This window comes from Podarcis muralis, chromosome 9 (genome assembly GCF_964188315.1).
Source record: "Podarcis muralis chromosome 9, rPodMur119.hap1.1, whole genome shotgun sequence".
Classification (NCBI taxonomy): Eukaryota; Metazoa; Chordata; class Lepidosauria; order Squamata; family Lacertidae; genus Podarcis; species Podarcis muralis.
The window spans coordinates 21,917,400-21,931,529 of NC_135663.1; the positions used below are offsets into that span (position 1 = coordinate 21,917,400).

At 43.0% G+C, this 14,130-nt stretch overlaps 1 protein-coding gene across 1 annotated transcript in view; it reads left to right on the forward strand.

The window, feature by feature from the left end:
* BANK1 (B cell scaffold protein with ankyrin repeats 1) overlaps positions 1-14,130 on the forward strand; it is a 144,122-nt gene that overhangs the window by 125,799 nt on the left and 4,193 nt on the right. Inside the window, exons 11-15 of the mRNA XM_077934595.1 lie at positions 5,736-5,804; positions 8,985-9,163; positions 11,522-11,585; positions 13,001-13,030; positions 13,894-13,964. Coding sequence (XP_077790721.1) covers positions 5,736-5,804; positions 8,985-9,163; positions 11,522-11,585; positions 13,001-13,030; positions 13,894-13,964 — 413 coding nt within the window. The remainder of the gene's footprint in view (positions 1-5,735; positions 5,805-8,984; positions 9,164-11,521; positions 11,586-13,000; positions 13,031-13,893; positions 13,965-14,130) is intronic.

The following is a 14,130-nucleotide window of genomic DNA, read 5'->3' on the forward strand; positions in this document are numbered from 1 at the left end:
GGACAGGGATAGCCTAACTCCTGTTGTCTATGCTTTGGTAACCTCAAGGTTAAATTACTGCAATGTGTTATATGTAGGGCTGCCTCTGAAGATGGTTCAGAAACTTCAGCTGTTGCCAGAATTCAGAGGCCAGGTTCCTCACCGGAGCAAGACGGTTTGAGCATATTACACCGATCCTGCTCCAACTGCACTGGCTGCAGATTAGTTTCCAGGCCCAATTCAAAGTGCTGGTTTTGACCTATAAAGACTTAAATGGCTCAGGACCGCAATACCTCAAGGACCGCCTCTTTTCATATGAACCTACCCAGACCCTGAGATCATCTTCTGAGGCCCTTCTTCATGTGCCTCCTCCTCAAGAGGTCCGGAGGGTGGCAACAGAAGAACAGGCCTTCTCTGCAGTGACTCCCCGTCTGTGGAATGCTCTCCCCAGGGAAGTTCACCTGGCGCCTTCATTATACACCTTTAGGCGCCAGGCAAAAACATTCCTTTTTAACAAGGCCTTTGGTTGATTTGATTTACATCCAATGCCCTTTTAAAATGTGGGGGGTATGGGGGGGTTATTGGGTTGTTTTATATTCTGATTATGTATTTTGTGGTTTCATATTTTGATTTTATTCTGTGAACTGCCCTGAGACCCCAGGGTATAGGGTGGTATGTTAATAATAATAATAATAATAATAATAATAATAATAATAATAATAATAGAAACAGAGCTTATTCTCAAGTAACTGTACAAAAAAATGCAGCAAAACTAGGTACTACATTGAATATGTGTGAATGCATCCCCCATCAAATTTTTTAAAAAATTGTTTTTGCATAGGAGGGGCTAACTCTTCTCCTGCCGCCATGACAATTCCATTGTGCAGCAATGGTACCTTCATAGTAAATGGAACCATGTTGCTAGTGTTTCTGTAGCATTAAAAGAAGCAGCAAAAAGAAGCAGATTGAACAACTTAACCCAGTCTCAGAGTCTGCCTTCACTGGACTGTTCATTGGCATTCAGCTTTATTTGTTGGGATGCAATGTGTTTCAGGGGCACATCTCTTAACCTTCCACCCACCAGCCTGAGTTCTTGCTAGAACTGCAGTTTTATTTTGATGGTCTGATAGCAAGCACATTCTCATTCAAAGCACAATTTCCCTTAATGTTGTTTCATTCACATCGAGTGTTTCCTTCAAGTCAACAAGACTTGTATAATGTCATCAATGATATTTGAGGGCTTTTGTCATAACAGGTGGTGCTTCCAATGGAGGAAATCAGTTTTTTGCTGCCTCAACATCCTACATTAGATAGTGAAAGCTTAGAAAATAAGATCAGAGAGAAGGAACTGAATTCACCAAAGTTAATGTTTTCTGAATGTAGTCTCTATAGCTCTTTCTTGCTTTGGTTCACTATATCATCTGAAACCATCTCATAAATGTCCCTTTTCAGTACGTTATTCCCAAAGCAATTCTGCACAGAATCAATATACAATAATCACTCCACCATTAGAAAAGTAGGTGCTTATGTACTGGGAACCAGAATGATTCCAGCAGGACCTGTGCTTGCTCAAAGATCAGTTCTACCTGCAATGATGACGTAAATTTTCAAAAGTTCCATTGGAGTCAATGGAAAGCTGCAGATGACTGCCCCCACCTGCTTCCGCGGCCATAGGAAGTTGCCTTACACTGAACCACACCATTGTTCCATCTAGTGCAGGGTTGTCCACATGGATTGGCAGTGACTCTCCAGGCTTTCAAGCATCGGTCTCTCCAAATCCTACCTGGAGATGCTGGGGATTAAACCTAGTTCTTCTCCATACAAAGCAGTTAAGTGGATTTGTAGCTGGTTGTTCACACCATCCTGGGGGGGAAAGTGAGAAGTGGGGTGCCACAGGGTTTTGTCCGAGGCCCTGGTATCCAGTATGGCCTTAACAGAATGGAGAACTGGGTCGAAACTACAAAATGAATTTCAATAGAGGCAAGAAGAACCAGTTCCATACAAACCCTTGCTTGCAAGAAGTACATGTGAAAAGGATCTCAAGGTCTTAGTAGACCACAAGCTCAACATGAGTCAACAGTGTGATGCAGCAGCAAAAAAAAAAGGTGAATTTTATTCTAGGTTGCATCAACAGTTCAAGGGAAGTAATAGTACCACTCTATTCTGCCTTAGTCAGAGCACACCTGGAGTAGTATGTCCAGTTCTAGCCACCACAGTTAAAGGAGGATATTGACAAGTTGGAATGTGTGCAAAGGAGGACAACCAAGATGATTAAGGGTCTGGAAACCAAGCCTTAGAGTTGAGGGAGTTGGATATCTTTGTCCCAGAAAAGAGAAGACTGAGGGGAAATGTGATAGAAATCTTCAAATATCTAACAGGTTGTCACATGGAAGATGGAGCAAACTTGGGTAGGACCTAAACCAATGGCTTCCAGTTACAAGAAATGAGATTCTGACTAAACATCATGAAGAACTTTCTGACAGTAAGAGCTGTTTGACAGTGGAACAAACTCCTTTGGAAGGTGGTGGACTCATTGGAGGTTTTTAAGCAGAGATTTAAGCATCTGTCATGGATGCTTTAACGGAGATTCCTGCATTGCAGAGGGTTGGACTAGATGACCAGGTATAACGTCCAACTGTACCAATCTATGATTCTATGGTTCATCTAGTCCAAGCCCCTTATCAATAAAGAATGTACAGCCCAAGATAAAACTACACTCCCCCCCTAACAGATAGTCATCCATCAGCCGCTTAAGTATCTCCAGTGGATGAAAGATCCTCAGCTCTTGGGCAGTATGTTCCACTGTCAAACAGCTTCCACCCATTTCCACCCATAGGTCCTCTGTGGAGCAAGAGCAGGGTCCGCTTGCTCATGAGACAGGGTGAAACAGCCACCTTGGGCAGCGGTAGCTCAAGAGGTGGCACCCTTGTGGGCACCTCACTCATCCCACCACTTCAACCCCTGGTGAATCTCACAGAGCCCACAAGATCTCACAGAGAGAGAACAAGTCTGCCCCATCTTCTATGGGGCAATCCAGCCATGCCTTCCCTTAATCATCTCTTCTCCAGGTAAAACATACCCAGCTCTTTCACCTATTCCTCATAGGACTTAAGTTTCCAGACCTTCAATATGCTGTCCATCCACTGGATGTGCTCCAGTTTATCATTGCCAAAATCGGGTGCCTTGGCTTGTTAAGTGTTGTGAGAAATGTCGACATGTTTCTTCGCTGTTTTCTCCTCAAATCATAGCATGCCCGTGTGCCTGCTGTGTTGCAGTTTAGTTACATGTTTTCCTAATTCCGTCCAAAAAAAGTGAATAATTTATTTTCTCTTACCTCGCCCACTCAGAGTGTTTGTTGCCAGCTGAAAATGATTTTCAGCAAGACGCTGAATGTAAAGTGGTTCTAGCAATTTGACTTTGAACAGCTGGAGAAGTAATTCCATTTATTTCATTGCTGTGGCATTGCAAAACTCAGCAGAAATACCCAGGCCTATCAGTTAAAGTACTTCCTAATCAGGGACATTGTTGAATGTATCCCTGTCCTGGACCCAATTTATTTTCTCTTCGGGTAATTTGTTAGAGGACACACTCTTCATTTTTCTTCCCTTGGCCATTAACATTTGGCCTGTCCAAATGTTAGGGTAGAATTCTCTTCAGACCTTGACCCCTTTGCTGCGAGCAGTTGACACTAGACTGGCGTGAAACATGATGGCATTGCAGGAGCGGCCATGTTGGTGGAGTAGCACTGTGGAGCCTGTCACCTGGCAGTAGTGGCTGTGCCACATACTGGGTTGATGCGGGCAGCACAGCAATATGGTCCGGGCAATGCGGACACATCGGTGGAGACAGCCTGGCACTCCCATTGATTCACCTTAACCTCATTGATGCCCTGCCTTGCCCCCTGAGCATAAGCAAAATTCCCCACCAGAATTGCAACACACTTCTCCAACCAAAAAACCAATAGAAAAATGTGTATTAGGGTATGGGTAGGCAAACTAAGGCCCGGGGGCAGGATCCTGCTCAATCACCTTCTAAATCCGGTCTGTGGATGGTCCGGGAATCCATGTGTTTTTGCATGAGCAGAATGTGTCCTTTTATTTAAAATGCATCTCTGGGTTATTTGTGGGGCCTGCCTGGTTTTTTTACATGAGTAGAATGTGTCCTTTTATTTAAAATGCATCTCTGGGTTATTTGTGGGGCATAGGAATTTGTTCATTTTTTATTTTATTTTTCCAAAATATAGTCTGGCCTCCCACAAGGTTTGAGCGACAGAGGATCGGCCCCCTGCTGAAAAAGTTTGCTGACCCCTGAGAGTATGCATACAAATGTATATATTGATGAAAATAACATACAATAAACATTATATTGGCGGAGAATTCTTGTGTCAGGCGGCAGTAAGCAACCTCCATGGCCAGTTGCCAGGAACATACAAGACAAGTTCTTACCATCTGCTTTTTATTCAATATTTAGAGATAGGCTTGGAACACAGCTTCTTGGGATAGTGATGCTGTCCTGAGTGACTCTTCACCCCCCCCCCTTTCCTCCCACTTCCTCTTTTGTCATTGTCTTCATCTCCCCTACGGGTGGCGCTGAGGGCCTCTGCTTCTGAGCTCTTTGCTCTCCTACTTTCAAGGCTTGCTGTGTTCTGGGAGAGGGGAGTTCTGGAATGCTTTCTAAAGACACTGTGTCCGTCAGCTGTCACCATCCTGGTGCTTCCTCTTCCTCCTCTCCCATTATTTCCCTCTCCCATTCCTCTTCTGCCCAGTGCCTGACAACTTGCAAAGATGTGCCTGTTTATTTTTATTTATTGTTTATTATTACATTTCTACCTCATTCAAGAAGTGCCTACAATTCCCCCTCTTCCCATTTTATCCTCACAACAGCCCTGTGAGGTCGTTTAGGCTGAGAGAGACAGTGACTGGACCAAGGTCACCCAGAGACCTGAGTGGGAATTTGACGCCAGGTCTTAGTCCAGCACTCTAACCACTAAACCACTGCATACAGAAATGGGTGTCTTGTGGGAAACATTCCTGCTAGAATGCTGATGGATTATCATGAGGACTTATATGTGTAAAAAAAATCACATCCTGTTGAGAAAATGTGGAGAACTGAACATCAGATTTGAGAAATGAGAAACTGAGATAAATCAGCAGATTGACGGATATGTCCTCTCTATTTGTTGACACAACCAAGCTTCCTGCCATGTGTGGCCAAGGGTGGTCTGGGGCAGTGGAGAGCTGGACCAGGAAGGGGAGGCCAAGGCTGCAGGGAGGTGCTTCAGTCTGAAGAGAATGGTGTGCAAGTTTTGTTATGGACAAAGGAACTTCAAGGAAAAGGCGACTTAAGCTGCTCTGAAAAAAAGATATTGATACACTCCAAATCATTCGCACAAAAAATAGATCTATCTGAAAGGCAACACAGAGAGATCTGCATTACAATGCATCCCTAATTATTATTATTAATGAATGATTATAAGATTATTGTATAATCTAAGACGCTTGTATAATCTTAGTAGGGGGCGTGACTTTGAGGGGGTGTGGCTGTGAGCATCATGAAGGGATACTGCACTTCTTAATTTGCCTCTACCCAGAAGTATTCCAAAGTGATGCTCATCGGCACTGTGAGAGCTCATGCTATTTCCTTATAATCTCTTTTCAAGGTCCTTGGATGCTCTTGTGAGGCACTGGAGTTCTCAAAAGTAATCACCATACTTATTCTGCTGCCATCTTTCATTTCCTAATTTCCTTTTCGTGTAGTTTTTCAGCAGAAGGCAACCAGAACTCATGCTGGTAATGAGAAGTTGCTGTGCGCTGCCAGAAAACCAGGTATGATGATTTTGTGGATTTATAGATCTATGTATATATATGGTCCAGAGAGGCTGCTCATGGCAGTATAATAACCCAATGCAACAATCTGCAAAAAAAACTCCTGTTTGCTGGTTCCCTGACACAACTTGTGGCAGGGTAAGTTTACATTGTCAGTCTAGGACTGGATGTTAAATGCATCTATTCTTCTGCAGTCCTTTCTCATTTCTTACTGTTCTTTGCCAGGCTGCACTGCCAATGGTAGCAATCACAGGGCAAATGTGACAGTTACAGAGCTAGATTGAGACTTAGGGCACAATCCAACCAGCTGGCAGGGCCTTCTCGAGGGACAGGACCAATGCCATAGCCACAGCCCAGCCACTCAGAGGAGTAGCAGTGGAAGGGAAGGGCAGAATGACTGGTACAGAGATCAGTCCAGATCAAGCCTGACACCATCATCTGATGACAGCAAGACTGGTGCAGGATCCAGCAGATCCCAGACTGGCTCAGTCCCATCTCCTCCATTTCCTTGGAACATCCCATTTCAGGGCTTGTTTTAGTGCTCCCCACCAGAAATAACACTGTTGGAAAGAAAAGCTATGCTTGATCTACTACTTTTCTACTTGCAAGGCATTAGAAAAGGGAGCCTCCCACTTCTAGAGGTATAGTTCTCAGTCAGGAGCTGTGCTGTGCAACTCTACTGACCTCCAAGCTCAGGTCTTAAGTTCTTAAGTTCTAACCCAGAGAATCATAAGTTTCCAAGCGGATGCAGTTTAGTTTTTTTTAACTTCCTTTACTGGGACAGGGACGCGGGTGGCGCTGTGGGTTAAACCACAGAGCCTAGGACTTGCTGATCAGAAGGTCGGTGGTTCGAATCCCCACAACGGGGTGAGCTCCCGTTTGCTCAGCCCCTGCTCCTGCCAACCTAGCAGTTCGAAAGCACGTCAAAGTGCCAGTAGATAAATAGGTACTGCTTCAGCAGGAAGGTAAATGGCGTTTCCGTGCACTGCTCTGGTTTGCCAAAAGCAGCTTAGTCATGCTGGCCACATGACCCGGAAGCTGTACGCCGGCTCCCTCGGCCAATAAAGTGAGATGAGCACCACAACCCCAGAGTCGGCCACGACTGGACCTAATGGTCAGGGGTCCTTACTGGGACAGGACAACAATTTAAGGATACAGAGCTATGCACAATTAGCAAGGGGAAAGCTCCATTTCAGACCACTGGGACTTTCTTGTGAGCAAATATGTAGAGTTGGCGGTCAGCATATTATCTTGTGCCCTGTTTAGGACACCACTGTGTTCATTGCCATTTAATCAATGAAAAGAGAATTCCTGACTGTTTGTTCCATTTTTATGAGCAGTGAGTTTACTGTAACCTTCAAGCGGCATTATAACATTTTCCTAGGAGATGATTAAATATCGGTATTATTGACGCTGCTGGTGCACCGATGTCCAAGGTTACTGCTCTACAAGTTCAAATAATTTCTAAGCATCAATCACCTGCTGAAATAAATGCATTTTTAATAGGCTGGCCAGCTTCTCCATGCTACCATGCTACATGTAGCCCACCGGGTACAATAAAAACTGCAAATCATAATGTTGATCTTTTAAAGCTTTTCATTGGTACAAGACAATAAAATGAGGATCAATATATTGTTGGTTGAGGGACCACAAAAGAGATCACATCCATGGGGAGTTTTGGCACATCAGCCTTCAGTTGCCAGGCAGCACAACCCCATAGATTTTTCCTCCAAATAAGTTTCACTGTGTGCAATGCAGCTTACACCTCGGTAAGCGTGCATATGATTGCAAACTGAATGTCTGATCTTCATCTATGCGGAATACAGTGAAGGCCAGGCAACTGTAATGCAAGTGAGCTTCCTGGCCAACCTATTTTACCTTTCCAGCACTCAAGTTGATATCGAGCTGCTTTAAGCTGTATACAGTCCAATGCTGTAAAGAAAAATATTGCATAGGACAGTGTTCTTGAAGCTACCAGCATGAGTTTGACCAAACTGCAGAAGGCAGTGGAAGACAGGAGTGCCTGGCGTGCTCTGGTCCATGGGGTCACGAAGAGTCGGACACGACTAAACGACTAAACAACAACAACAACAATGGTGTACAGCTCTAGTATAGAGATAATTCAGTATGACACAGAGTTTGTCTTCAGGAAAGTGTGGTGTGCACACTGGTTGCTGTGGAAAGCTATCTTGGTAGTGCTAGATTTCCTGTCTTTGCTTATGAACCAAAGTGCCTGGCCTTAATGTAATGTGTCAGTGATTCCTTTCTTGAATTTCATAATTAGTTAATGGTACAGTGCTGTCTCACAAAGGGAACTCCAACGACAACTAAATTCAACAGAGAGTGAATTAATCAGGCAAATGGCCATGAATGTGAATGCTTTGTGTACCAGGATGAAACCCCCATCACAGCTAGGTATTTGAATCCCTGGCAGCATTTGTCTCATTTATCAACATAGAATTTAACCCTGGAGCTTAAAAGTTATTGATATTCCAGCTGGGATCCAGATTGAAATCTGATAGACCTAGCAGGTAAGGGAGAAACAAGGTCTTAGGGAAAGCTCTACCTGTTACTCATCTCTTGGTACAGGGATGGGAGATACACAGTTATCCAAATTTTGTATGTCAACAACTCCCATCATTCCTCACCACTGACCATGCTGGGGCTAATGGGAGCTGGAGTCCACCATCATCTGGAAAATGACAGGTTCCCTACCCTGTCTTAATGGGAGTTGTGGCAAAGCTCTGATAATACATATAAAGGCTGACCAAGGAAAATAAGCTAAATGTTCTGGTGTCTCTAAGGAGTCAGGGTGAAGCAACATCTTCCCCCCATCATTGAGACCTTTACCGTTTGGGTTTATGTATTTATTTCCTTTATATCTTGCCTTTCTTCCAGGGGGCTAGAGGTGGGTCACCCCTTCCATTTGCACCCTCTCAACAACCCTGTGTGGCTGAAATATAGTGAAATTAGCCCAGGCAACTAACCTGTGTCTCCCCACCCCTATTCTGATATGCTAACCATTATATCATTTTACCACTACACCACACTGAAAAGGTATCTAGTAATTGCACTTAGACTGTCCATTTTCTCTGCTTCAGAAATCTAGATTTCTATCATATATGCAGCTCAAAAAGGGGTTTTGCTTCTGTCCTGAATGTTTGCATTTGCTCCCTGAAGATAAAGCTCAAGGTGACAGGACCACATACAGCACCGTCAAGCCAAGCATCCCATTGAGGCAAGAAGAGCTCATCCTATTGCAGGAGCAGGTGAAGAAGGGGATACTTTCTGTGGATGAAGCTCTGGAGAAATTTAAAGAATGGCAGAATCACAGAAGTGGATTAGAAGCTACCCAGCAGGTAGAAGCCTCATGTATTTTGTGTGGTGGTTACAAGCTAGTTCATCAAAGTATCTCTGCTGTTTTAGTGGGTTTCACATTTTTCTTCTCCTGTGTTGTGTGTTTTTAAACCTGAGTTGGATGTACCAGTGTTAGACACATAGGGAGCTTCCTCGTGCCAAGTCAGTCGCTTTGTCCATGAGGTCCAGTATTATCTTCTCTGACTGTCAGCATCCCTCCAGGATCTCAGGCAGTGTCAGAGACCAGGCTGAGGAGTGTTGCTCTGATGAGGAATGGTGGGAACCTCCCCCTCCCCCTGACCAGGATCCTGAAGCTGCCCAGGAGCAGCAGAGCAGTATAGATTTGGAGCAGTGGTTTGCAGAGGAACATAGTTTAGAAGACAAAAGCTGGGCAGAGTTGAGTGGGGAACAGCTAGGAGAAGAAGAACTGAGAAAAAGAGAGTCAATAGACTCTTGGTTCACTGGAAAGTGTCCAGCCGCTCAGTCCAAGGTCAAAGAGATTAGATAAGGTAGCTACACAGAAGGCATAGTGGTTTAGAGATCAGGTTGCAAGACAAGGAAGTGACGAGGGTGACGAGGGGGGAAGTAGGTGGAAACCTTAATCGGGAGCACCTTTACTTTGATAATGGACTCTTTACGATATACAATATCTTTATTGTCATTGTCCCATGCAGAACAATGAAAGAACTCTTTGTTCTTTCACTGTGATAACTAAAATATCTTTAAATGGTAAGAGACTCTCTTCGCTTTGTTCTGCTTATCCACGGCCAAAGGGAGGGAGGAAGCCGCTTCCCCAAAACCTGACAGGCAGAGACCTTTCCATCCCTTGCCACCTGATCTGTTTTACTGGAGAATCCATGAACTGAACCTGGGATCATCTGCAGGCAAAGCAGGCAATTCTGCCACTGACCTGCCCCACTCTTGTGAATAGTTCTACATATAGCCAGGATACAAATCAAATATTAGGACTTTCATGACATGCATGCATTTTTAATGACCACATCCACATGTGTTTCTCATAGTTAGGGTGGAGGAGAAATTTGAGTCAATTCACATTCAAAGGCAAAGCTAGCTAATTCACACTTTTCAAACAATGTACAGGCAGAAATTCAACCATCCTTCAAATTTTGCAGTTATCCAAATTTTGCAGTGTCGTTCTGCAACCCAGTAATGTGTACAAAAATATGTCTACCATGCAAAATGTTGCATAAAATGCGTACATTGGTGCAAATATCCTTAAAAATGCATGACACTATGGAAAATTGCATGCAAAAGTGTGTATATTAGGAGAATATATTGGGGCTGATTTTCAGAGTGATCATACTAGTGATGGTAATGCCAAACAGGAAGTGACAGGGGAAATCCCTCAAATAAGTCTCCATGGTTTACAGTGTCCTTGATTGAATGTTATGGGAAAGTTGGTTTAAGGAACAAACATATTTTCACCAAAGCTAGGTCCTTAAAAGATGAAAGGGAGGAGAGAGAGAAGAGTACATGGGCACAGGGCTCATTCCCTATCTGTTAAAGCATAGTTGATTAGACCAAAAGTGCAACATCTGGATTGGATTTATATGTGGGATTTTGCAATGTTCTTAATGAGTGTGGGTGTGGGTTTGGCCACAATTGCTGCACAACCTGCATTGACTCTCTTAGTTTATTTGTAATATATGTAATATTGCAGAAGTTTCTTTCTGGAGCCCACCTCACCATTTGCATTTGAGTGTTCATAGAGATTAGCTAGATTTAAGGAGCTCTGAAAACACCGAGACTTCACATAGTTGCAATTCATTTTCCAACGTTGTCCAAACAGACAAGCTATGGTTAATGTTAACTCTGGTTGGAAACAAGCCAAATTCAAGCCATGGTTTAGCATGACATCCAAACCATTATGAGAAGACTTGACTTGTCCTTCTCTGAGACAACTGGAGTGATTGGGCAGCAAAACTAAAGTTGACAGAACAAAGCTGAACAGGTTCTTCCTAATAACTCATTGCTTCTTGGGTGGTTACAAATACTTCTTTCTTAATTTGACCATGAAATTCAAGGTAGCTGCCCATATGGATGGCAATTATTACCTCTTGAGGGAGTGGGTGGCAGCTGTGGAGATATTGCATTTGCTCTTAGAGAAAACTTTCCAGAGATCTTTATGTATCCTAACTCTACCAAAATTCTTTTTTAAAACACAGAGAGAGAGAGATTCCGCCCCCCCAATGTCTTTTAAAATGATTTCCTATGCTAGGAAGCTTAAGTGTGCAGAATACTAAAAAGCCCAACTCCTCCAGCTACTCATTCATTATTTTTAACAATCAACTGCAGCTATTGATTTTTGTTGTTGTTTGTGTGTTTGTTTCTTACTTAAGGAAAAAATACGCCAGCTCAGAGACTCTATTATCAGAAAAAGACCGGAGGAGGAAAGCACGTATGGTAAATTACATTTAACTAGCATTTCAATAAGCTGCAGAAGGGAACTGTATATATATATATTTTCAAGGCCTGAACCAAAGACTAGTGAAGCCCATGGAATGGCTTTGATAGGCTTTTCCACAGTTTTGTGACGATTTGTCAAATACGGAGACCTGCCTTCCCATAGAAGAACACAAAATGATTCATAATAGTAATTATGAGCAGCTGTGTGGAATGCCAAACTTATAGGCAATGGAATCAAGAAACGTGTTTTGAACAGCAATTCTGTATTTTTGGACCAGGAAATCCTCTGTTTATACCAAGGATGCTCAAAGTTTGAATCAGGCCTCCCTAACAAGTTATAGAGAGTTGTCAGGGGCCGAACAACTCATCAACAAAAACCAAGCACTACAAAAAGGTTGGCAGAAACATGGAGAAGGCTGGAGTGCAGCTTTCTATGGTTGCTCCCAGACAGGGGAAGGAATAGCAGTGATCACTTTAGAGGTGATTCACAGTACTCTGTATCCCTCACCTTCTTTAGTCCGGGGTTGGTAAGAGACTGTGAAAGAATACACTCTGCATTTTCAGCATGAAAAGTGGGTTTTTTTTATTGGAAGGGCATTTGTATGCCTGTGGGACCTTCCTCTTACCTGGCCTGCCACTAGGTATGGGGGAGAGTTTAACCTTGTTTCCATTTCAAGGTGAACTTAATTAGTTCACACTTTCTGAAAGAATATGAGAACCAAAACACAGCCACACTTTGAAAGCCACACTTCTCCAAATTTTGCAGTGCGGTTCTCCAGCCAAGCAATGTGTACAAAAACGCATATACTAGTGCAAAGCACGCATATAAGTGTACGTATTAGTGAACATAATGTACCAAAAAGCATTACATTACAGGAAACTGCTTTGCAAAAGTGTTCAAATTGGGGGGAACTGCATGCAAAAAAATGTACATATTAGAATTCACACAAAGATGCTGATAAATGTTCATGAGGACTTTAAAAAACAACAACAAATTTTCAAACTGATGTAGAAGTGTGGAGAACTTGATTTAAAATTAGGAAAAAGGAGAAAGTGAGAGAAACCAAAATGGATATATTGGCCTGATCCTGATACGCCAACTTCCACTTTCAGGGCCACACTAGTGTAGATAAGACCACAGTGCAGGGATGCAGAGCCGTCCAAGTATCATTGGACACCAATTCCCATCATCCCCATCCAGCAGGGCTAATGATCAGGGGTGACAGGAGCTGAAGGACTGCAGGCTCCTCATCCCTGGAATAATGGAAAAAAATATGAAATTCTGAAGTAGATCTATGCTCACAATTCAATGAATGCAGATCAAATGGCACTTGGGGAAAGACTGGACTAAAAAAAAAAACCACATGACCACTTGTTGTAACCACATTTTGGCTTATTTTTCTTCCTAACAGACAAAATCACCATTATTCACCATCCAGATGGTAAGTTCCAATACCTTTACCTCATAAATCATGCCTACAGCCAGTCTACAAGGTGCCTCCTGAATAGGCATCTACTGAATAGTATTTTTTTGGTTAAAAAAAATAGAGGTGGTGCTGGTACTCAGTGTTCTGGTGACTACCATCACAAGAAAGCAGTTTGCTTGTTTGTTTGTTTGTTTGTTTGTTTTAGTGCTGAGCCAAAGATTTTCCACCCACCTCCATTTTGCAAAATTTGAGATGGGTAAAGTTTGATAATGCCCCCCCCGGCCCTTAAAAAAGGACTGGTCAGTTTTAAGTGTGGTACATAACCTTAGTGAACTTCAGGATGTGGGGGCATACCAGGAAAGGTCATGGGACATCTTCTTCCTTCTCTTTCTCTCATTTGTTTACCCATCATTGCAAATTAATTGAGCTCTTCCTTCCAGCAATGCACTCTTGGAATGATATGGTGTCATTTGTTAATTAAAAATAAAAAGGGGAGGAGAACAGGCAGCAGGTCTGGGGTCTAATGCAAATGTCCCCCTGAACCACCCTCTAACAAAGCTGGTATTCAGGTGATTCTTCCATGCCAAAGAGCTCAACAACTAGGTTACCACAACTTAGGTAGCCCTTGGGGCTGTTCTTTTGACAGCAGAGGTGCTCAGAAAAGGGCACTTTCAGGAGATCTCTTTTCATAGGAAAAGATATATGGGAGGAAGCCTTCCTTCAAATAGACGAGGCCCATATTATGTAAGGCTTTAAACCTTGTGTATGCTAGACTCTTATCTTAATTGGATTGCCTGCTGTAAGACAAATATATCAGTACCAAACAGCTCCAAACCAGCTTGACGGTAAAAGTTGCAAGCCTTTTCTTATTTTGCTAGTTCCCATGGCAAGACGAAAAGCAAGTCTTAGTGCTGAAGGCATTGTGTACACCCATCCGTTTCCAAAGCAGGTATGTATCAAGATTTCCCCAAAATTGTTTGTTTTATTTCTGAAGTTAGATTTCAGAAGTGCTGATTCTGAAGCATATGTTTCCCCATATTAATCATTAAATGATAATATGTTAGAATGAATGTCCTACAGTCAATTAGGAAGTGCTGGAAATAAATGCCATCCTA